The 25,896-nt window shown below is 43.7% G+C and overlaps 1 protein-coding gene across 1 annotated transcript in view; it reads right to left on the bottom strand.

Moving 5' to 3' along the window:
- LOC124721490 (aminoacylase-1A) overlaps positions 1 to 25,896 on the bottom strand; it is a 106,463-nt gene that overhangs the window by 37,837 nt on the left and 42,730 nt on the right. Inside the window, exons 3-5 of the mRNA XM_047246498.1 lie at positions 8,272 to 8,443; positions 7,959 to 8,105; positions 4,435 to 4,622 (exon numbers count right to left, since the gene is read on the bottom strand). Coding sequence (XP_047102454.1) covers positions 4,435 to 4,622; positions 7,959 to 8,105; positions 8,272 to 8,443 — 507 coding nt within the window. The remainder of the gene's footprint in view (positions 1 to 4,434; positions 4,623 to 7,958; positions 8,106 to 8,271; positions 8,444 to 25,896) is intronic.

The raw sequence follows: 25,896 nt of genomic DNA, 5'->3' as shown, positions 1-25,896 counted from the left end.
TACTTTAATCGGTCAGGAAACCGACCACTCCTAAAGGAAAAGTTACAGATATGGCTAAGTACTGGGCTAACATACATAGAACAATACTTCAGTATTCTGCTAGATACCCCGTCATATCCATGAGAGTTCTTGGTCTTTAGTGATTTAATTATTAACTCAATCTCCCTCTTATCAGTATCATGGAGGAGCATTTCAGGTAACAGTCTCGGAACACTTTTTTCTAAGAGCGCTATATGATTTCCTGTTGGGACTAGGTTTCTATTCAGTTTACCAGCTATATTCAGAAAGTGATTATTAAATACTGTACATATGTGCGACGTATCAGTAACACGGACATTCCCACTACGCACTGATTCTATATCCTCGACCTGTCTCTGCAGACCAGCCACTTCCTTTACGACTGACCATATGGTTTTAATTTTATCCTGAGACTTAGCTATTCTATCTGTATACCACATACTTTTTGCCTTCCTAATAACATTTTTAAGCACCTTACAATACTGTTTGTAATGGGCTGCTGCATTTAGATTTTGACTGTTTCTAACGTTTTGATATAATTGCCACTTTGTTCTACAAGATATTCTTATCCCTCTAGTCAGCCACCCAGGCTGCCTGTTTGTGCTAGTACCCTGTTTTGAACGTTCTAACAGAAAGCAACTTTCAAAGAGCATGAGAAAAGTCTTGAGAAAAGCATTATATTTATCGTCTACTGTATCAGCGCTATAAACATCTTGCCACTCTTGTTCCTTGATGAGGTTTACAAAGGTCTCTACAGCAACTGGATCAGCTTTCCTAAACAGCTGATGACTATATTTAACACGTGATGTAGCACAAAAATCTTTTAGATTTAAAATTTGTGCATCATGATCTGAAAGGCCATTCACCCTTTTGCTAACAGAATGCCCTTCTAGTAATGCGGAATGAACAAAAATGTTGTCTATGGTTGTTCTACTGTTCCCTTGCACTCTCGTTGGAAAGAATACGATTTGCATAAGATTATATGAATTAAGGAGGTCTACCAGCATCCTCTTCCTTGCACAATCATTTATACAATTAATATTGAAGTCACCACATATAACTAACTTTTTGTATTTCCTATAAAGTGAGCCAAGAACCTCTTCTAGCTTTAGCAAAAATGTTGTGAAATCGGAGTCTCGGGATCTATAAATAACAACAGTTCGAAGTTTAGCTCCGTTAAATTTAACCACACCTGCACAACATTCAAACACCTTTTCAGTGCAGTACTTTGAAACATCAATTGACTCAAATGGGATGCTGTTTTTCACATACATGGCTACTCCCCCACATCGCAAGGAGCTCCTCGAAAAGCTGCCAGCCAACCTGTATCCTGGTAAAGGAAGCCTCTGAATTATCTCCTTATTTAAGAAGTGTTCAGATATACCAACAATTTCAGAGTCAACATCTATAAGCAGTTCACTAACTTTATCTCTAATACCTTGTATATTTTGATGAAATATACTAATTCCCTCATTACTCGGATACCTAAGCTTTGTCAAAAGTGGTTCCTTTGTTAGAGAGACTTCCCTTAAGCAGGAATACCTATCAGCTGACTACAATCTAAAAACGTTGCAGCTCTAACACCCACTACTGCAGGAATTTTCCCATGAGTGATCCCACCAACCCCACCTATGCTGTCACCTATAAGCTTTGCCAGTCTCCCCTTCTCATACCTGTTGAGCTGCAGGCCATGTCTAGTGAAACCCGTCCTGCTGATAGACTCCACCGACACCACTGAAATGTAACCAATGCTTTCTGTCATCAGCGCACCCCCAAATCTCATGTTATTACGCCTGACGGCTGTATTAAAATGAGGCCGATCGTGGCGCTGAAACAGTTCCACGAAATGCACATTCTTGTTGCCAGTCTGAGTGGCTATCTTTTCCAGGATGACGATTGCATCTTTCAACACGATCGAGCACCTGTTCATAATTCACGACCTGTGGCGGAGTGGTTACACGACAGTAACATCGCTGTAATGGACTGTCCTGCACAGAGTCCTGATCTGAATCCTACAGAACACCTTTGGGATGTTTTGGAACGCCGACTTCGTGCCAGGCCTCACCGACCGACATCGATACCGCTCCTCAGCGCAGCACTCCGTGAAGAATGGGCTGTAATTCCCCAAGAAACCTTCCAGCACCTGATTGAAGTATGCCTCCGAATGTGGAAGATGTCATCAAAGCTAAGGGTGGGCCAACACCATATTGGATTCCAGCGTTAGCGATGGTGGGCGCCACGAACTTTTAAGTCTTTTTCAGCCAAGTGTCCGGATACTTTTGATCACATGGTGTAAATGTACAAATACATCAAACGTGGGCATTTTTCGTTCTTCAATAGAGCAAGGTAAATATTTCATCTCGTGTTTCTACATTTCTTCAGGATCCAAACTGATCTCCCAAGTTGGTTTCTACCAATTATCCCAGCCAATCTGCATTGCCATTTTACAACTTTGATCTATCAAACTAATGATGATGCCATACATCCATCAGCAGATGTCTTCTTCGGTACTGGAATCCTTACATTCTTCTTAACGTGTGAGGATATTTCGCCTGGCTCGTATCTCTCATGGGAGGTGGAAGCGTTGAATAATTGCTTCTCCCAAGAATTTTAATAATTCTTGTGTAGTATCGTATACTCAATGTGTCTTGTTTCGACGTCGTTCTAAGTGGTTTGTCAAATTATTCATGCAATATTGCAACTCCCCTCAACCACAAAAAATCTTTCCTGCATGCACCTTTTTCATAATATGGCCATAAAGTTTCTTTCCAAATCTAGTCCTTAAGGCGCTATATAGTGCACGTCACAGGGAACTTGTTCGATACGATCATCGCATATCGATTTAGTGACAAATGACTGACTGACTGCCTACCCTGGCTTTATTAATTAAAGAAATAGAGAGAGAGAGAGAGAGAGAGAGAGAGAGAGAGAGAGAGAGACGTTAAGATAGTGCTTAGGAGCTCCACATAGTCTCCTCCTACTTGAGTACAACGAGCGTGGTGGCGCTGTGGTTAGCACACCTGATTCATTCGGGAGGGCGACGACTGAAATCAATGCCCGGCCATCCATGTATCAGCTTTCCCTGATTTCCCTAAATCGCTCCAGACAAACGCCAGGATGGTTCCTTTGAAACGACACGACTAATTTCCTTCCCCATCCTTGAAACATTCCGAGCATGTGTTCCGTCTCTGATGACATCGATATCGACAGGACGTTAAACCCTGAACTTACTTCCTCCCTTCCTTCCTTATTGCAGGCTTTAAGCATAGCCCCGTTTGAGGCGTGCGAGTTGCTCTTAAGTTTTTTCACCAATTTCACTTAATTTTCTTTTGTAACAAGATACCAGCAATCTTTGTTCTCGCAACACACTGCGAGTGACACCACTAAACGAAGGTGGGTCTTCGCCGTTTTTTATTACCTTAGTTGGCATGCATTTATCCTGTCCACAATTCATGATCTCTGCGAGCTCTGATAACTTTTCTATGTTTATCAGATTTGAACTATGTTTTTACGTTTTCCCTATCAGTTACATTTTAATTCTATCAAACAAAAATGCTCGCCTAGCTTTCTTGACAGACTTTCCCGTTGGTGACAAACTTTCCAGCAATAGCATAATGGTTGTTCTATCTTCGCTAATGGCACTCTTGATGTGGTCGAATCTTCTCACCAGCACCGTATTTTGTAAGACTAACTAAGACTACTAAGGAGACTGCCTACACCACGCTTGTCCGTCTTCCAATATAGTACTGCTGCGCGATGTGGGATTCTCACCAGACAGGATTGACGGCGTACATCGAAAAAGTTCAAAGAAGGGCAGCACGCTTTGTATTATCGCGAAATAAGGGAGAGAGTGTCACTGAAATGATATAGGATTTGGGGTGGACATCATTAAAACGAAGGCGTTTATCGTTGCGGAGGAATCTTTTCACGAATTTCCAATTATCAACTTTCTCCTCCGAATGCGAAAATATTTTGTTGACGCCGATATAGGGAGAAACAATCACCATGATAAAATAAGGGAAATCAGAGCTCGTACGGAAAGATATAAGTGTTCACTCTTTCCGCGCGGTACACAAGATTGGAACAAGAGAGAATTGTTCGATCAGAGTATAGATGTAGATGTAGATTGACCGCTGTGCCAAGATCTAGCGGCAAGTTGAAACATCAGACTTCATTTTAACAACCTTACACGAGTTACGCTTTCTCCTTTCGGTAAGTTCACAGTCGGGTTCATATTCAAGCTTGCTAGACCCAATATTTCTGTTCGATTCCACAAACACTTTATCGTTAGGCGAGTATCTTATAACATACGTTCAACTTCTTAGAACTATCACGATGATGCTGCTTATAATTTATCATTAATTTAACGGAGACTATTTCAAAAACTATGTTATACATTATCGTGGAGCGTCATACCTGAAGCTGTGTAAGATTTATTGTGGTAACATCCCCTAACTTGAGCTGTGGGTTTTTCTGCAACTTTTCCTTTTCCTTCTGTCTTAGATCCATAAATTTATCTATAATGTACCTGACTTTCTCTCCTGCAGTGTCAGGTAGTATAAGGGAACCGTGTCCAGGGGAACCAGGGCAATGTATATGCAGATCTGAAAAATACTTTAATTAATACTTTATATATTTTTTTCTGTTAAAACAACATTTACTTTTGTTATCATGAATCAAACTGCAATAAATATATTTCTGCTCCACAGTATTTAAGGATTTCGTAACCATCGACTCGTTCAGAAAATATGAACATTAAACTCCTGTTAATTCTTTACGCTTTTTAATAACATCTCATTTTAAAATCTGTTGACGAAAGATAAATTCCAACATAAGCTGCTATCGGGCGTTGAAAGAAATCCAGTGGCGACAGGTTAAAATTTTTACTGTCCAGAGACTCGAACCCGGATTTCCCTACCTGTCTCGAGCAGTTGCCTTTACAACACTGGCTATCCAAGGACGCTTCCCGTCCAACACAAATTCCCATTTGTCGTAAACTATATACTTAGTGTCTCCTGTCCATTATTCTCATTGCTCGTAGCCTCACCTGATTACCGCAAGAGGTCGAAAGAAGAGTGCATCATCACTGAAGGTATTATTTGCCGTCAAGGCGCATAATTTATATGTGTGGTGTCTGTTCTTGCAAGAGTCAGGCGACGCTGCGAGCAATGAGAATAACGGACTGATGGCAGTACGTGTCTACCCTAAAGTGACAAGTCATGGGATAGCGACAGGCACATATGCATAAGGCGGTAATATCGCGTACACAAAGTATAAAAGGGCAGTGCATTGGCGGAGCTATCATTTGTACTCAGGTGATTCATCTGGAAAGGTTTCCGAAGTGATTAAGACCGCACATCGGGAATTAACAGACGCTGAAACGGAGCGGTAGCTGGAGGTAGACACATGGAACATTCCATTTCGGAAATCTTTAAGGAATTCAGTATCCCGTGATCCACAATATTAAGAGTGTGCCGAGGATACCAAATTTCAGATATGTCCTCTCACCACAGGCAACGCGGTGACGGTCGGCCTTCACTTAACGACAGAGTTGCGTGAAAACCGCAGAAATCAATGTGGGACGTACAACGAACGTATCCGTTAGGACAGTGCGGCGAAATCTGGCGTTGATGAGCAATGGCAACAGACGGCCGACGCGAGTGCCTTTGCCAGTAGCACGACATAGCCTGAAGTGCCTCTCCTTGGCTCGTGACCCTCTCTCGGTTTGACTCTAAACTACTGAAAAACCGTGGCCTGGTGAAATGAGTCCCAATTTCAGTTGGTAAGAGTTGGTGGAGGGGCTCGATTGTGGCGCAGATCCCACGAAGCCGTGGCCGCAAGTTGTCAACAATCACTGTGCAGCCGGCCGCAGTGGCCGAGCGGTTCTAGGCGCTTCAGTCCGGAACCGCGCTGCTGCTACGGTCGCAGGTTAGAGTCCTGCCTCGGCCATGGAAGTGTGTGTGATGTCCTTAGGTTAGTTAGGTTTAAGTAGTTCTAAGTCTAGGGGACTGATGATCTCAGATGTTAAGTCCCATAGTGCTTAGATCCATTTGAAGCACTGTGCAAGCTGATGGTGGCTCCCTAATGCTGTGGGCTGTGGTTACATGAAATGCACTGGGTCTTCTGATCTTAAATGTAGTTGGGGTATATACCAAGGTGTTGGACAATATGTTTCCTCTCATCCCTCCTGCGAACCGAAACGTTCTGAGATGTGTTTTCGTAATATCCTGGAAAGGCTGACATAGTTAGCAATAACAGAATACCAACATACTGACCACCACATTCCAAACTTGTACGACTCTGCAGACCTAGGTTTCCCACAAAATACAGTCCTGTAGAGGCGCTCCTATTGCCTCCCGCCAAATTAGTGGGCGGATGAGGAGGAAGACGATGTTCTTTTCGAGGAACACTAATGAGAATTGGCATTTGAGGCTACCACAGAAGGATTCTGTTGCCACCAACGTACATTTCGCATAAGGACGACGAAGATAAGATACGGGGAATTAGCTTCAAATGGCTCTGAGCACTATGGGACTTTACTTCTGACGTCATCAGTGCCCTAGAACTTAGAACTACTTAAACCTAACTAACCTAAGGACATCACACACATCCATGCCCGATGCAGGATTCGAACCTGCGACCGTAGCGATCGCGCGGTTCCAGACTGTAGTGCCTAGAACCGCTCGGGAAATTAGCGCTCATTGGGATACACATAGGTAGGGTTTTTCGCTCTGCGTGGGCTGTGGGCGTGGTTACATGAAAGCACTGGGTCTTCTGATCAAACTGAACTGATAATTGACTGGAAATGGCTATGTTCGGCTACTTGGAGATCATTTGCAGCCATTAATGGACTTCATCTTCCCCAAAAAACGATGACACATTTATGGATGACAATGTGTCATCTCACCGGCCACAATTGCTCGTAATTGGTTTGATGAACATTCTGGACAATGCGAGCGAAAGGTCACCCAGGTCGCCCGACAAGAATACCATCGAACATTTATGGGACATAATCGAGAGGTCAGTTGGTGCGCAAAATCCTCCACCGGCAACTCTTTCGCAGTTATAGACGGCTACATAGACAGCATGGCTCAACATTTCTGCAGGGACTTCCAACAACTTGTTGAGTCCATTACACGTCGAGTTGCTGCACTACGCCGCGAGGAGTGGCCGAGCGGTTTGAGGCGTCATGTGACGGACTGCGCGGCCCCTTCCGCCGGAAGTTCGAGTCCTCCCTCGGGCAGGTGTGTGTGTGTTTTGTTCTTAGCATAAGTTAGTTTAAGTAGTATGTAAGTCTAGGGACCGATGACCTAAGCAGTTTGGTCCTTTAGGAATTCACACACATCTAAACATTTTTTGCTGCACTAAGCCGGGGAAAAAAAGGAGGTTCGACACGATGTTAAGAGGTACCCCATGACCTTTGTCACCTTAGTGTAGTTTTCCACCTACACTGACTCAAATAGGGAAAGTTTAACTACAGCCACCATGTTATGGTTGTTCTGCCTGTCTGAGCCATTAAACTGGTGCAAAAATTGTCCTCTATGTTCTGATTCCTATAGAAAAGAGCTAATATCATTTTATCACTGAAATAGGATGAAGAAGTAGAGATATAAAGTGGTCAGCGGACGAAGAAGCAGAGGGATGACGGTGAAATACAGGTAAGGTCATATTACAGTGAGCATGAGGGACACTTTACTACATGTAAATTATTTTTCTCCGTAACGCCTGTCTCTGGACTTAACTGGTTTTAGACGTTTTATTTTTCTCTCTTACAATTCGTAAGAAATTTAACGTATTTCAAATCACAAGTACAACATAACGTTTAAATTAAGCAACAGAGTTGCTCTTATACCATTAAGCATCAAAGTAAATTAATATGTGGTTTTTCTATGAATTATTTCGAAGATTATTTTACGCTGACATTAAAAAGCCTTACTTACGCCATATGCTTCTCTCTCCGTAAAACAAAACGTATTCCTCATTTGGGCTTGCCATGCCCTCATCCATAGCAAACCCAACATTGAGTGAGAGAAAATCTAGAGTAGTTACAAATTTCTTCATGCCTTCGATGCCTCCTATTTCTTCATCTGGAAAACAACTTACCGTTAGAAAGAAATCAACAGATACACGGTCAAGTCTCTATTCTGAAAATGTGCGGCATTGACAAATATTTGTTTTATTGTTTTCTTCTTCAAACAGAGAGAGAGAGAGAGAGAGAGAGAGAGAGAGAGAGAGAGAGCACTATTACCTTACCTGGAACAAATGACACGTGTATAGTTCTCAGAAGTCTGACATTTTTTTTCTTCAGTCTGCGAATTGCTTCCAGATACTGTATTCCCACACACTTCATATCTTGTGAGCCTCGAGCATATATGTTTCCATCCTTATCCTTTTCTGCCCCAAAGGGATCATGTTTCCATTTATCCTGTAGAAGGAAAATTGTAAAATTAAACATCTACTGTGTCTTGACAGTATTTCAAATATTTAAACAAAGGCAACCACAACAAATAGGCATTTCTTGGAATAGATTCGTCCCTTCTCTTTTCAAGTTCAAAATTGTTCACGAACGCTATCCGACATCACCCGTAGGTAGGCAAATAATTTATATATTTGAGTAAAATTTCGTTTGGGTATTAGTTGCGTGATTTTTGTAGCAGTACAACCAACTGAATCATGTAGGTATGTTATGGGGCGATATTTAGCTGGGTTTGCTGTGTCTGCTTGATCTTTAGGTTTCAGATAAGTTATTCCATGTGTAAGTGTATCAGGGAATGTGTATGGGTCTGCAATGTAACTGTTAAATAATTTAGTTAGATGTGAATGTGTTGAGGTGAACTTCTTTAGCCAGAAATTTGCTATTTTATCTTTTCCAGGGGCTTTCCAATTGTGAGTGGAATTAATTGCTTGGGTGACTTCATGTTGCAAAATTATCACTTCAGGCATTTGTGGTATCATCTTGTATGTGTCTGTTTCTGCTTGTATCCACCGTGCATGCCTGTTATGTTGTAACGGGTTTGACCATATGTTGCTCCAGGAGTGTTCCATGTCTGTTATGTTTGGTGGATTGTCTATTTTAATGTGTGTGTTATCTATTGCCTAGTAAAATTTCTTTTGGTTTGTGTTGAATGTTTGGTTTTGTTTCCTTCTATTTTCACTTTTTTTGTACCTCCTAAGTCGTTTGGCCAATGCTTGTAATTTCTGCTTCTTTTCATCTAATTGCTCTATCGCTTCTTGTTGTGAGATTTTACCTCACCTTTTTCGTTTTTTTCTGACCTTTTTGTCTGATATTTCATTTCTTATAAATTGTGTTAGCTGTCCGATGTCTTCTCTCAATTTTTCTATTCTGATCTGTAGCCTGTGTTGCCATGCTGGTTTTGTGGGTTTCTTCTGTGTGTTGGTTTGTTTTGATCTCTGCTTAGTGTGTATATTTAGTGTATTGAGTGCTCCTATATAAACCAGTAGCTGTAACTCTTCCATAGTTGTATTTTCATTTATGTTGTTGTGTATGATTGTGTTGATAGTTGTTATTGTTGTTATTATTGTTTCGACCTGTGGTTTATTTGGTGGTCTATGCAAGAATGGTCTAATGTCTGTATTTGTGTCTTTGTATTCTATATCTAACATGCGTATCACTTCGTGCTCTATTTGTGCTTGTTCTGGTGGCTGTCTTAAGATTTCATTTTCCTCTGATTGTTTAATTGATGCGTGTTGTTCTTTGTTTGTTTGCTCTGGGATGTTTGAGTCCATTACTGTATATTCTTCTTCTTCTGATTGCACATTATTTTGTTCCAGTATTTGTTGTACTTGTTTGAGGTTTTCTAATTCTGACTGGGGTATCCTGTTATTTTTTATTATTACACGGATCTGATCGGCTAGTCGTTGTTCTGTTAAAAATTTTAATTCTGGGTATCTGGTAATACATGTTGTGTATACTTGTGATCTGTATCCAGTTGTGTTGGTTCCTAAGTTTGTTGCTTGGTAATAACAGAACATGAGGCGTCGGTTAACTTCATCTGACTATCTCATCCTCTGTCTTTGTTTTCCTTCTAGAGTGGTTGCAGGAAGCATATCCTGAAAAACACCTCTATTTGGATTTAAATTATTTTCCGTGTGGCTAGCAGTGTCGTTACCATTGTGGACGGGCATAGGGTTCAAGCGTCGTCCCCGACCATGACAGCGCATGTCCGAGGCTTCATTAGTTGTCCTGAACCAACTACTCACACTAAAAGGGGGGTTAGCCCTATTAGTGGTTTGTTCTTTTCGTCGCCTTTTACGACTGGCAGAACATACCGGAGGCCTATTCTTTTCCCGGGACTCCACGGGGTTTATTATTATTATTATTATTATTATTATTATTATTATTATTTATATAGTTATGAATATATTGAATTTAAATGTAATTCTTGGTAAGACTGTGCTAAGCAGCCGGCCGCGGCGGCCGTGCCGTTCTAGGCGCTTCAGTCCGGAACCGCGAGACTGCTACAGTCGCAGGTTCGAATCCTGCCTCGGGCATGGATGTGTGTTATGTCCTTAGGTTAGTTAGGTCTAAGTAGTTCTAAGTTCTAGGGGACTGATGACCTCAGATGCTAAGTCCCATAGTGCTCAGAGCCATTTTTTTTTGTGCTAAGCAAATTGAATGTCGCGTTTGGGTAATGACATGAACAAATATATGGTAGGAGTACTGAAGGAATCAAATGTGGAAAGCTTAATTTCTCAAAGGAAGAGCGAAAATTAATATTGTAAGGCTACCAGATGCGATAGAAAGAAGTTAACTGATAGACATGAGAAAAACATGGATAGTGTTGACAATGAAAGAGATACTGGTTCACTGTTCGACGGAACTAAAACCTCTGGGATGTGTAGGGTGTATAATACTTGTGTTATTTATGGATGTTCAAATCAGGAAAATACGTAAAGACTAATTATAGGTTAAGTGAACATCGTAAAGACTGACACGTTCAGCCACAATATTCGGAAGCGGCAGCAGTCTAACAAGGAAAGCCTGCACATGTGTCGCCATTGGTCACGTTCCTGCCCAATGTGAGAAGCATAGATCAACGACCGAAGAGTCAGTCGCCGCCCTAGAAACTTCGCGACATTGGCAAAAACACCGAATAAATGCCTCCAACAACGTGGCGTGAGGCGGTCCTGTGAGGAGGTCCTTCGACGGGAGAAAGAAGACACGAAGGAATGTCGCTTGCACGGACGGACCAACGGTCACTCAGCAGATGTCATACTTCGCTCCAACAACTTAGCCGCTACGCTGCTCGACAGATGATGTCGCGACAATAGGGCAACGCAGAAGATGCCATTCCAGATGTTACCAGAAAGAAGTTCGTGTGGTACTTACCCAGGTGGTTGGTGAGGACGAAGGGACTACGGCCTCACCAAATGAGTCACCGGGGAACCTAAAGGTTGATGAACTCCCCCAGAAGACGCCGAACTTGAGGGTCGCTGGTTCGATACCGGGACGGAGTACTCTGCGCCACGCCGTGGCCGCTTGTTAATGACGCAATGGGCGAATTCACAAAAATGGCTCTGAGCACTGTGGGATGTAACAGCTGAGGTCATCAGTCCCCTATAACTTAGAACTACTTAAACCTAACTAACCTAAGGACATCACAAACATCCATGCCCGAGGCAGGATTCGAACCTGGGACCGTAGTAGTAGCGCAGTTCTGGACTGAAGCGCCTAGAACCGCTCGGCCACAACAGCCGGCAGCGAATTCACAAGGAGAAGATCGCGCCGCCGCCGCAGTGTGACGGGCACTGCACCCAATGGAAGACTACGCCGCCGCCGCCGCCGCCGCCGCCGCGCCGTTGCAACACGAGCCGTCACTAGAATCTGTACGCTATGACTCCGCCGCTCTGCAGCCGCGAGGAATTGAGCGAGTTAAAACACATTGTATTACTTTGTTTAAAGTGTCTTGTGTCTCAATAAACGACTGTTAGAGGAAGCACCAACGTTCCTCTCACACCTCACCCACTGAGCCACGTAAGAACCCATTCCATCGCCCACGAAGTGTCGCTTTCCCTCCCGCCACCCCTGACAAAATAATGACCTTTGCTCCCCTGTCCCCGGAAGGGAAGCTACGCCGATATGAGAAAGCTTTAATCTCTTCTTGAATGCAGAGTTGGTTTGCGTAAGGCTGTAATGAAGGCAAAGATTTGGTGTTGTGCATAGTTACAGCCAAGATTCTGTGCGTAACCGATCTAGTATTTCAGTTATAGGAATGATCTTAGGTATTTGGTATATGGGGATCGATGTTTAGGACACCAGTGTCTAAGAAGCCTATAAAGGAAACAGAGCGTGTCAACATCACGTCGCCTATCCGGTCGTTCAGCATCCACAATTAAGTGGTGCTGTGGTAGTCTGGTTTTCGTAAATTTGGAACCCCGATGTTTTAGGTCTTTCGTATCATTCCTCACCACATTAGTTACTATTAAAAACAACAACAACAACATGAGTAACAATCCCGCCATCTGTACTAATGCGGACACTAACGTGGCACTTTTAGGTGCGGGTGCTTGGGAACATGGTTCCTAAAGATACCAGTGGAGGTCGGAACTAAACTAACCAAGGAGGTTCTAATATTTTAGCCTCCTTGGAACTACAATATTTACGGCGCTGCCAACCTCAGCAAGTAATTGCCCTTAGCTGTTACCAAATGCTTTGATAGCACCGCTTACGCTTTGTGTTGTACGTAGCTCGTTTTCTTTTTATTCTGAAATAATAAGAGGCCAATTCTGGGCCATGACATTCGAGTACGAACTTAACATCAGTAGGTATTGGCGGGTCCTGTAACTCGTCAGTTCTACTTTCGTGGGAGCAGAGAACAAGGACGCTGGCCCCCTGGGAAGTGGGGCTGGTTCCCCCGCATCGCTCCACACCCCTCGGGGGAAGCAACTTCCTGTCTGTTTACGCTCGCTGCCGACTGCCACGTTTAGTGTCCGCACTTCTATCACAATCCAGTAATACGAACACACACAGCGCCAAATTCTGATGGAAAAAAATAGTGTCATCTCGTTTTGTTTGTAAGCAACCTCTGGTTCCCCATTAAAAAGCTAGACTGCCTTCAAATTATCCCCCGTGCAAGTGTGGACAGAACAACATAAATGCACCCTTGGTTTTTGTTGACAGACGTTGGGAGTAAAACATTTGGTTTCACATGAAACGCCACAAAGGGCCTTCCCTATTTCAGACCCAGCTGGGTGAATCTACAAGCAAGAGATAATCTCTAGTGATTTTATGTCACTCCAAGGGGGAGTGCAGTGTACTTAATTCTTCAGAAGAAGTAACCAAATAACACTTTGCCTAGGAAGCAGTCAGATTTTCTGCACATTATGCACCACGCGTTGTGCACTGAAATACAATCAGCCAGAATTGAAGGAAATTTCTTTCATATGCATGAACAGAACGATGAAGATGTAAACCGGCTTCACGCAGTTGAGTACCATTACGATGTTCATATTTTACAGGGACTGGACAAATATAGGGAAACACTGCGAGAAATTTATGCTTGAACACAAATGCAGATGCTAGACAATCTTATAAGTTGCACTGTTTTATTTGACCATGAACAGTACCTGTGCAATGTCTCCAATACGTCTAAAGTGACAGTCGCAGTAAGAACAGTGTTCTGTGTAACTGTCTGTGTATTATGTCGGACTAAGTGATGCAAATCGTTGGTGCTCGTATGGGATGCCCCCGTAACCAAGGTAGCTGAAGGGTTTGGTGTTTCATGAGGCATCATATCTAAGATTTATATCGCATACAGGGAGAAGTTAAATACATCATCCGCTAAGTTACAACGCGGAGGAATGGGTGTGTTGAATGATCGTGACGGACAGTCATTGAAGAAGATGGTGACGAAAAATAAGAACGAGAGATGCAAAAGTCACTGCAGAATTGAATGTCGCACTCACCAACATTGTCAGCATAAAAGTAATGCTAAGGGAGTTCCAAAAGCTGGAAACGAAGGGCGAGCTGAAATCCCAAAATTACTCATCAGTGATGCAAGTGCTCGTAATAGGAAAACCTGGACTATGAAGCAATGGAAGAACGTCATTTGGTCGAGTAAGTCTTGTTTCACACTTTTTCCAATTTCTGGCAGGGTTTATGTACTAAGATACATGGCCGCGTTTCGGTGATGATTTGGACTGCCAATCGTGGTGTTTCATGGGCCCCATGGTTGCTCTGCAAGGTCGCATTACTGCCAAGGATTATGCAACGATTTGGCTGATCAGGTCCATCCCATGGAACAATGGTTGTTCCCAGTGGTGATGCTGCATTCCAAGGCGACAGGGCTCCTGTTCACACACATCACATCGTCCAGGACTGGTTTTGTGAGCACGAGGATGAATTGTCGCATTTCCCTTGGCCGCCAGTCACCAGATCTCAATATTAAAGAGGTTTTTGATCTACTTCCTAGAGGGTGTGTGATCGCTATACATCTCCATCATTGTTACCTGAACTTGCCACTATTCTGCAAGAAGAATGGTATCAGATTTTCTTGACAACCATACAGGACCTGTGTTTATCTATTACAAGACGATTGGAAGCTGTTATGGATGCCGACGGTTTTCTGACACGTCTCGTCTCGCTAGGTCACGGACTGCCTAAGTCCGGAGATGCAGAAGTTTAAGCAGCGTCGCTGCTGTTCCTCCTTGATCTACGCTGTTGGTGTGTGTGGCCTCTTGATCGAACTGGCTTCGGGCTACTTGCTTTGTTTAAATTAGGGAAGTAGTTGATTGCAGGAAGATCTTCTGGGGCAGGCTGACGCCTGCCGAAGCGCCACTCCTCATTCACCCACTTCTCTCTGGCCTAGTAAATATGTTCCCAGTCAGAGGGGGTGAAGATGGGCGGCTATTCAGAAATCGCAGCTCTTTCCCCGTCACTGCCTCGCGCAACATGCCACGCGTGTGGCGCAGGTCGCACGGTTGATGAGGGATGGTTCAAATGGCTCTGAGCACTATGGGACTTAACATCTGTGGTCATCAGTCCCCCAGAACTTAGAACTACTTACACCTAACTAATCTAAGGACATCACAGACATCCATGCCCGAGGCAGTATTCGAACCTGCGACCGTAGCGGTCGCACGGTTCCAGACTGAAGCGCCTAGAACCGCACGGCCACACCGGCCGGCTTGATGAGGGAGGGGAGGCTTGGCATGCGGCGGCGTGAAGGGGTACGGGTGGCCCCCTTGAGGGTGCGTCCCGTCCCTTAACGACGCCACGATCTTCTTCGGGAAGGGCTGCACACTCCGCTCATCTGGGAGCGGAAGGGGCAGCTCTTCGTCGGTTGCCACTTCCTCATCTTGCGAAGAAGCGGTCGGCATCTCGTCCCCAGATGTTTCGTCCGCGTCTGTCTTCACAGGAGGAGGCAGCGCAGGCGTCCCGACGTCGATATCCGTGCGCGACGCCGCCTGCATTGTTGCAGGGGGCGAGGTGGTGGACGTCTGGGTGGCGGCGTCTACCCCCACTGGCCGTCTCACAGGGGTGGCGGGGGCAGGGACAGGCGGCGGATACTTCTAGGCATGGTAATGTGTACTTGTGATTATTCCATACTTTGTCCACGCCCTGTGTAAGTAATGTCTAATATTCCTTTGATGTGCTCTGGCACTTTTCATCCACGTGGAAGGTTCACACTACTGATTTTATCATCAGCCCCTCGACGCTTACCACTTTTATGAGAGTGGAATCTTCCGGCAAGGCAGTGCAATATGTCAGACAGCTAGCCACTGTGGTTAGAACATCAGTTGCTTCACTTTGAGTCTCTACTGAATAGGATTTCAACTAAAGTGAGCTGCTTAATGATGATCTCTATTTCATTATTGAGTCTATGGAGCCTGTGTGATTCACCTAGTTGCAAATTTGTGTTAGACTGATGAAGAGAGTCTTCCAAATACACTGTCTCAAGAAGTTTTCGCATGCCCGTAACTGTTCGTTCCAAGGTCATCAGTCATGTTATAATGTTGATGCATTAAGTTGTTCTGAAAGCGGTGCTGATATTCAAGACAATAAAAGCGGGTTAAAAGCTGTGAGCTATCTGGGGAAGTTAACCTTGCATTACTGAGCAACTGTTTCACCAGGTATCCAGTCTAGCTTACCAAATTCCCAACCAGATTAACATTAATTATAATCTTTTAATAGTCATCTTACGACAACCGGTGATTATATATAAAGAGAATTTAAATAAAAAGAAATAAATCAGTTTATATTTGGACATTTATTTCAACATTGATCATTCTTCCGTTAAAATTTCAACATATTAAACTTGTTTCGTAACTAAACTGGTGCCTTATTTAGGATTGTGAAAATGTGAGTTTGTAATCTTACAAAACACATCAAATATGGAGCCAAGATTGGGAGACTGCATACAACACCGCATTCATAAAATAACACACGAAGAACGTTGAAACATATGCAAGAGGAAATTAACCACAACCAACTGATTCAATTTTCACCCAAAGAAGTTACGTTCGTAGCGCAATCCTGTCCGTCATGAAATTACCACACACTGGTATACTAAATTCATACTAACTCTCTGTGAAATCTTCCCGAAAAGAATAGCTGAGGGCTACTTTGATGATTACACCACATGCTTCACGTGGTCAACTTGGCTTACACAAAGAGTGTAACTCCACAATAATTTTGATAATTAAAATAAATTACATCGAAACGCAATTGACAAAAGAAAAACCTCTAACTGGTTACTATCGTCTTACTATTAACCTGATAGGTCAAACAATTTTATAAGCACTTGTCTCACTGGTCTCACAAAGTACACCCCACGTGGGTTGAACATAAAGAAAAGTTGCTATATTGAAAAATATTGTCAAGACGAGACGTTATAATCTCACACATATTCGCATTTAAGACTGATGATCTTAGTTAGAGTTACGGATCATCAACACGTGGTTCCTCTTTACTCACAAAGTAGTGACAAAGCAACTACTGGAAGATATTCTGAACTTCACACTCGAATTACACTGCGTTGCAATTTAAGATAACATAAGATATTTTACATCTAAACCAGAAATAAAGGTGATTAAATTTTCAGTTAGGCTGAACTTATAAAATGTCCTACGGACTTAGCAGAAGGTGCTTCACAGATACAAAACGGAAGTGACCACAGAGGCAGCTTCCTATACCAACACGACAAGGGACGGACAGGACCATACCAAGAATAGAAACCTCTTTGCTTTTAGAAACCGTAGCTACCTGTTCCGACGTTGGTCCTACTGTTCTCTAGCAGACAGGCTTGTCTGCTACAATCAAGCAAGCAACTAGAAATACATTTGCTCATTCATTCTTTCACACAGAAGGGAAGGGGGACGACAATATCTTATCACATACAGTATATAAAAGAAAGCAGATGTAGGTTCCGTATGAGACTGTGTGACATGAATTACATATAAACAGTGTTTTAAAGTGTAATAGTGTGACAGATCGTTCTTGATTATGCGTAAAAGTAACACGTTCCACTGCTCAGTCTCCTCCCAGATAGAGTCAGAAACACCACAGTAAATTTAGAAGCGGAATTTATGCCGTAAATGACAACAGATTTAAGAAATTAACATGAAAGGAATCCAACAAAGACCTTTCAATGTGACAATGTCAATTATCTTCTGTCGCTATTATTAATATAATTTTCCACTAATTTACGATATACTGAGAAGTAATTAGTTTCCTCTCGTCAAGAGACGTAGTGACTCGTTCTAGTCGGGCTACTGAGCGAATGTATCTGGCGCGAAACCAGTGTACTGATTGGACGATATCTTCAAGACGTCCAGCGTCTTTCAGGTTAGGGCTTTGTACAGCAAATCCACTTGATGGCACCTTTTGTCCTAACTTAATGTGTAGAGCGGGAGTGTCATGCTGATACGCAAAAGGTTCGTTTTCAAGGTGATGTTACATACTAGTATGTTATTGTGTCAAATGTTTTCTTGACTACTTGCCTTCAGTTTGCCATCGATCAAAACTGTACGAATCTATTCTGAAGAAACCGTTCCGAATTCCTGATGTAACTTTATGCCACCACAACTTACTTACTCAGCTAAATACCATTCTGCAAGCATCCACCAGCTGTCCACATGTCTGAGTGCAGGCACATATATACACTATGTGATCGAAAGTATCCGGACACCTGGCTGAAAATGACTTGCAAGTTCGTAGCGCACTCCATCGGTAATGCTGGAATTCAGTATGGTGTTGGCCCATCCTTAGCCTTGATGACAGCTTCCACTCTCGCAGGCATACGTTCAATCAGGTGCTGGAAGGTTTCTTGGGGAATGGCAGCCCATTTTTCACGGAGTGCTGCACTGAGGAGAGGTATCGATGTCGGTCGTTGAGGCCTGGCATAGAGTCGGCGTTCCAAAACATCCTAAAGTTGTTCTATGGGATTCAGCTCAGGACTATGTGCAGGCCAGTCCATTACAAGGATGTTATTGTCGTATAACGACTCCGCCACAGGCCGTGCATTATGAACAGGTGCTCGATCGTGTTGAAAGATGCAATCATCGTCCCCGAACTGCTCTCCAACAGTGGGAAGCAAGAAGGTGCTAAATTGTCAATGTAGGCCTGTGCTGTGATAGAGCCACACAAAACAACAAGGGGTGCAAGCCCCCTCCATGAAAAACAGGACCTCACCATAACACTACCGCCTCCGAATTTTACTGTTTGCAGTACACACGCTGGCAGATGAAGTTTACTAGGCAATTACCATACCTACACCCTGCCATCGGATTGCCACATTTTGTACCGTAATTCGTCACTCTACACAACTTTTTTCTACTGTTCAATCGTCCAATTTTTACGCTCCTTACATCAAGCGAGGCGTCGTTTGGCATTTACCGGCGTGATTTGTGGCTTATGAGCAGGCCCTCGACCGTGAAATCCAAGTTTTCTCACCTCACGCCTAACTGCTGTCATAGCACTTGCAGTTTGGAATTCCTGTGTGATGGTCTGGATAGATGTCTGCCTATTACATATTACGACCCTCTTCAACTGTCGGCGGTCTCTATATGTCAACAGACGAGGTCGGCCTGTACGCTTTTGTGCTGTACGTGTCCCTTGATGTTTCCAATTTACTATCACATCGGGAATAGTGGACCTAGGGATGTTTCGGAGTGTGGAAATCTTGCGTGCAGACGTATGACAAGTGACACCCCATTCACCTGACCACGCTCGAAGTCCCTGAGTACCACGAAGAGCCCCGTTCTGGTCTCTGACGATGTCTAATGACTACTGAAGTCGCTGATATGGAGTACCTGGCTGTAGGTGGCAGCACAATGCAACTAATAAGAAAAGCGCATGTTTATGGGGGGGGGGGGTGTCCGGATACTTTTGATCACATAGTGTAGGGTGACATTCTTTAATTATTATTCCAGTGCTGCTTAAACAGATACATGGGTCTTTTACTAGTTGAACTCCGAAATATTTTGCTAGGATGTTTCACCGTTTGTGCAGCTAGTATCGAGTTCATTGGTCACGATTACTTACCTTGTTAGACCTGCCACAGTGATGAATAGATTTAGTGTATCCCTGACGAGTCCACTTCTCAATAACAAAGCTGAAAATTTACTCTGGCACAACATAGCTTCTGTGAAACTTCTGACGGAACATTAACTTATGGGCTCCTAGAATCTTACCGAATTCGAACTACCCTAAATTCTTTCTATAGTATTGATATCTTATGCCAGCAGTTTATACCATCGAATACACAGCCTGATATCACACAGAGCATGTCCAGCGCTGCGTCTGGAATCTTCTTGCTGCACAATCTATCTACAATAAGGTACGTGCATCGTATCGCGTCACTGGACTCAGATGACGTGTATTCTGCAAGCGACTGTACGTGGATATTTTCCAATGCTCATAATATGAATGCTTTACCTGAATCACAAAATCTAGTGTACACATATCGCTTGAAATGAAAACTATTCAGTCCTCTTACTGTACCTCAGAACTTTACGAAGCACGAGAGCTACAATTGATGCTAAATCGAAACATAAGGAATGTCTAGTTCAAGCATAAAATAATTCTCTGTACAGTTTGAAAAAAAATCTGAATAGTTTCATAAAATTCATTCCGTAAATATTCCTGGATTCGACCACGTAAGAACTACAGATTTTGTTCTCGTGGCTGAGGCTGAACCTGGAAACGTTCTGATCAAACTGAGTGAATACCTTACATTGCCAGTCGGATGATAATCTGTGGAACACGAATTCCATATTGCTGGAGAACGGCGTTGCCTGTACTGGAATAACGTTGTGGCAATCATGTGACTAAGGTTCCCTAACTTATCGTTTGCTTTCCTTTTCCTGCAGGGCCCAGGGAACTCATTAGTTCCTCGTCTGCTGATTGCACACATTATTTGGACACGCGTCTCAAACTGCAACCGACGTCACTGCTCTGTCTTCTGCATTGGTGCGGAATATGTACGGGAAACGATTAATTAGATTACTGACAGTAGGCTTCCGCAGAAAAAATTGGAAGGAAATAGTTAATTGTCCCATAGTCCCTATTAACGATTAGGTTGGTTGGATGGTTGAGTGATAGATTTGGGTAAGGGGACCAAACGGTGAGGTCATCTGTCCCATCGGACTTAGGGAAGGATGTGGAAGGAAGTCGGTGGCGCCCTTTCAAAGGAACCATCCGGCAAACGACGAGGTCTAATTGAAGACTGCTACAAGAAATCTCTGGTGACTTTTACGAATAAACAGTCCCAGCATCATCGTAATGTGGTTAATGAAAAGCCCGGAACAACTAAATTGGGAACGCACCTGCCGAACATGGGTGCAGTGTCTCAAATGCTGCAGTACCTCAGTCAGTCTCGCAGGAGACGTTTCTATCATAAGCGGGGAATTTTTGCAGTCAAAACAAGGCAGCGCTTCCACAGAAAGCTGAAATAAGTCGTTAGAGACTTCAAACTTTGTAGTCTGCGCGATATCTGTGTTCCACGAAATGTGCGACACCACTCGGCAAGAACATTTGGTTCCCCACACTAACTTTTATTCACATCCCACCCTGGTAATTGCACTGAGCAAGTTCAGGTAGGAAAAATTCATGTCTAAATCTAACTTAACACTCGTGATTATTGCTGAAGATTGTGCTCTGCCAAGTTTATAACTTGCGGCAATTTCCACTGCTATCCTTATTACTACATATTGTTTCGTTTATAATCTATTTCTTCACCCTGATAATTTCTGTATCAATTAAAGAAACAAAATAAGCATCCACAATTTTTTTTCAACAGGAAGTATAGACCAGATTATAGATTCGACCACTAGTGACGGCCGACCTTTGGCTACTACCATTCATCTTACCGAATCCCCTGAGAACCTGTTTAGAAACGCTTCCAGCGTTAAGCAAGTGCTACCTTTTTAGAGGAAAAATTAGTAACTGCATTTGGCACACCATTTTTCTCAGAACGCTGAGGACAGTTAACTTTAGAAACAACGGGACCAACTGTCGGATCTTAGAACTGTGAAGCAGTACCTATGTTAGTAAGTAGTTTGTAGAACAGTTTTAGAGTATCATGTCATTAGCTTGATGAGTACCAGCGCTACTGGTGGACTCCTCCATGAGAAAAAGATACGTGATCTACGAAACTGAAGATATACAGCGAGGTATCAATAGAGACTTATTTGGAAGCTAGTCTTCAGCAGACGCAGCCGAAATGTTGAAAGTAACGTCGTCCTGGCAACGGCCACGACAGTAGCTCCGAAGCGGCGTGCTGATTTCTGCAAAAGCGCAGTGCCGTCCTAATTTCCTCAAGATATGTTCTTCATAATGGCTGTCAACGAGTTCTAATTTCGACACTGAATTTAACTACCGTTCTACATCACAAAGAAAACACAATAAATATTATTGGCCCGACATGTACTGATCCTCTAACGTCTTTTAACAATCTGATGCGAATCCAAGTTACTGTGGGGAAGAAACAGTTAGTAAATTTCTTTGAATTGTTTTGTGGTACATTATCGTAGTGTGTACGAGGGTGATGGCGTGAGATGATATACCTTGAAGCAAGTGGCACGCGCAGACACTGAGCTATCTATATTGCTACACTACTAGCCATTAAAATGGCTACAGCACGAAGATATTTGTCCAATGAATATCCGTTAATCATCTGCATTACTTCTTGGTGTAGCAATTTTAATGGCCAGTAGTGTACTTACGTACTCTCCTCAAATTCGCTACCTACCTCTTCCTGTCTTCAGGAAGCCGCTTCCCAGGAGCATGAAATGTCTAATTCAAGCGTTCTTTAAAGGAAGCTTCAAAAATGGAAAGTTTAGAGCTTAACACATAGTAGATGACTAAGCAATAACAGATGGAGCATTAGCTCTGATACGATCTTTGTATTGGCGTTACTCAATTTATGGAATCTAGAGAAGACCTAAATATACGTGGTCAGATGACGACTTGAGCTCTATTCCTCTCCAATTTGAGTCCAGTGATATGCATCACCAGACTGCTCACTAAGAAGCCTTTAATTTATATGCGAATTTCGTTTCTGCTTATTGCAAATCTGCATCTGCTGTCGGTACGACACGCGATTTTCTCTCAGTGTAGTCTGCAGTCTCCGGTAACTGCTAGGCAGTGGGTACTCATCGAACCCAACGAGTAGATTAGGTGAGCCAGGAAATTTCTGTATGCAAATAAAACGAAGAACACGGCAGAAGGCAACAGATCAAGGTTACTAAAGCATGCCATTTACACAGAGCCTATGTACACTGACAAAATAAAAATTTCAACACCAAAAAAATTTTTAAATTCCGGGAATACATTTGTCTAGGTAACAATTTTAGTGAATAACATTGCAAGATCACAGGTTAAAGTAAGCGTTAGATATGCCATTGCAAATGTGAAATGCTGGTACATTAATAACCGTTGTAACCGCCAGAATGTTAAACGCAAGTATGCAAACATGCATGCATTGTGTTTTACTGGTGTCTGATGTCAGTTTGTGGGATGGAGTTCCATGCCTGTTGCACTTGGTCCTTCAACACAGGGAAGATTAATGCTGGTTGTGGATGACGCTGGAGCTATCGTCCGATGATATCCCATAAATGCTCGACTGGAGACAGGTCTGCTGATTGAGTACGTCAAGGCAACATGACGACACTCTGTAGAGCATCTTGGGTTACAGCAGCTGTGTTTCGGCTAGCGTTATTGTGTTAGATAAACACCTCCTGGAATGCTGTTCAAGAATAGCAGCACAACAGGTCTAATCATCAGACTGACATAAAATTTTGCAGTCAGAGTGAGTGGGATAACCACGAGAGTGTCATATGAAATCGCACCACCGACCATAATTCGAGATGAAAGTCCATTGTGTCTAGTGCGCAGGCAGATAGGTTGCAGGCCCTCAACTGTCCTTGTCCTAACCAACACACGGCCTTAACTGGCACCGAGGCAGAACCAGATTTCATCTGAAAACACAACAGACCTCCGACATGCCCTCCAGTGAGCTCTTGCTTGACACCACTGAAGTCAGAAATGGCGGAGGTTTGTGGTGAGTAGAGCGCACGCTACAAGGCGTCTGGCTCGAAGCTGTCCTCCTAGTAACCGGTTTGTGACAGTTCGCTGTGTCACTGTGGTGCCAACTGCTGTTCAGGCTGCTGCTGCAGCTACAGTAAGATGCGCCAGAGCCATACGCCGAACACGATAATCTTCTCTCTCGGCAGTGCCAAATGGCCGTGGAGCCTGGCCTTCTTGCCACCGTACATTCTCGTGACCACCGCTGCCACCAGTCATGTACAGTGGCTACATTCCTGCCACGTCCTTCAGCAGTATCCAGAAGGAATATCCAGCATCTCGTAGCCCTATTACAGGACATCGTTCAAACTCGATGTGTTGATAATGGCGTCTTTGTCGCCTTTTCGGCATTCCTGACTAACATCAACCCACCTCGTCAAATCTCTAAGGTAACTAACGCTCACGACCGTTACAGCGTTTATTTAAAGCAAACACGATTTGAATCCTCACAGTGGCGCTACTAGCGCCACTCTTGTGCGAAATCTGAAGAGAGATCATCTTTCAGATCTAGAAACACTCCTAACAACTTTCGTTTATGTCGCACAACTCCTTCTTGGTGCTGCGATTTTTTCCATCAGTGTATATTGTGCGAGCCATGATGAGAATACACCTTGTTATTTCTCACGCTCTTTCCTAGTTTATTTGTGAGTGGAGCTGTACCAGTCTGTGTGACAAGGCCTTACTACTCAAATATTTCATGCACTGATCTTATGGCCCCTATATCGGCAGCAGAGGATCAAGTAGGTAAAAAGACGACGGCTAGTAGAAATCCTTGGGTAACAGAAGAAATATTGAATTTAATTGATGAAAGCAGAAAATATAAAAATGCAGTAAATGAAGCAGGCAAAAAGGAATACAAACGTCTCAAAAATGAGATCGACAGGAAGTGCAAAATGGCTAAGCAGGGATGGCTAGAGGACAAATGTAAGGATGTAGAGGCTTATCTCACTAGGGGTAAGATACACTGCTGGCCACCGTAAATGCAACACCCTGAAGGAAGCATCCGAATCAAGTGAAATTTACACCATGAGTTTGCAGCGATGAGATATGCAACTGATTAGAATTTCAACGCAGACGCACATCACGCGCGCCTGTGGCGCCATCTCATAGCGCCATTTAAGGCTTGGCGATTTCGACGAGTGTACGTTCGGCACGTGTGTTTACCTTGTGGTTGTTTCACAAGACGATCAGTTATGCCTCGTAGACAACAGCGAACATCTTTTGATCAAGTATCCGAGTTCGACAGAGGAAGGATAGTGGGTTACCGAGATTGTGGATTATCATGCAGAGAAATCGCTAGTCGTGTTGGACGAAACCAAACAACTGTAATGCGGATATGTGACCGTTGGATGCAGGAGGGTACGACGGACCGACGTGGTCGATCGCATTCACCTCGGTGCACCACTGCACATGCTAATAGGCAAATTGTGCGCATGGCAGTGACGGATCGCCCAGTGACATCCCGAACCATAGCACAGCACATTGCGTCTGTAACGCATCATCCAGTGTCTGCGCGTACCATTCGACGCCGTTTACAGCAGAGTGGTCTGTCCGCAAGACGCCCATTGCTTCGTCTACCATTGACGCAGAACCACAGACGTCTCCGTCGCCAATGGTGTGATGACAGACGGATGTGGACGGCAGAATGGAATGACGTTGTCTTTACTGACGAGGCACGCTTCTGTCTGCAGCACCACGATGGTCGGATTCGAGTGTGGAGACACCGTGGAGAGAGAATGCTGGACAGCTGCATTATGCACCGCCACACTGGTCTTGCACCGGGTATTATGGTATGGGGCGGTATTGGATATTACTCTCGCACGCCTCTAGTACGCATTGCCGGTACTTTAAATAGCCGGCGCTACATATCCGAGGTGCTGGAGCCAGTTGTCCTTCCTTACCTTCAGGGCTCGGCCACAGCCATATTTCAACAGGATAATGCGCGACCACACGTGCCACGCATTGTCCAAAGGTTCTTCGTCAATAACCAGATTGAATTGCTTCCCTGGCCGGCTCGCTCTCCGGATCTTTCGCCGATAGAAAACATGTGGTCCATGGTTGCTCAACGAGTGACCCAGATTACATCCCCAGCTGCCACACCAGATGATCTTTGGCAACGTGTGGAAGCTGCTTGGGCTGCTGTACCCCAGGAACACATCCAACGTCTCTTTGACTCAATGCCGAGACGTGTGGCAGCGGTGATCTCCAACAATGGCGGCTACTCTGGCTACTGATTCTGGAAGGAACCACATGTCACAGACGTCTGTAAACGTAATCATTTGATACTTGGTCAACATGTTATCTACAAAATAAATTTTGTTGCGCTACCTCTT

The sequence above is a fragment of the Schistocerca piceifrons genome, chromosome X (assembly GCF_021461385.2).
Source record: "Schistocerca piceifrons isolate TAMUIC-IGC-003096 chromosome X, iqSchPice1.1, whole genome shotgun sequence".
Taxonomy (NCBI): Eukaryota; Metazoa; Arthropoda; class Insecta; order Orthoptera; family Acrididae; genus Schistocerca; species Schistocerca piceifrons.
The sequence above is the reverse complement of the archived record's forward strand: the minus strand, read 5'-3'. Positions and strand labels throughout refer to the sequence as shown.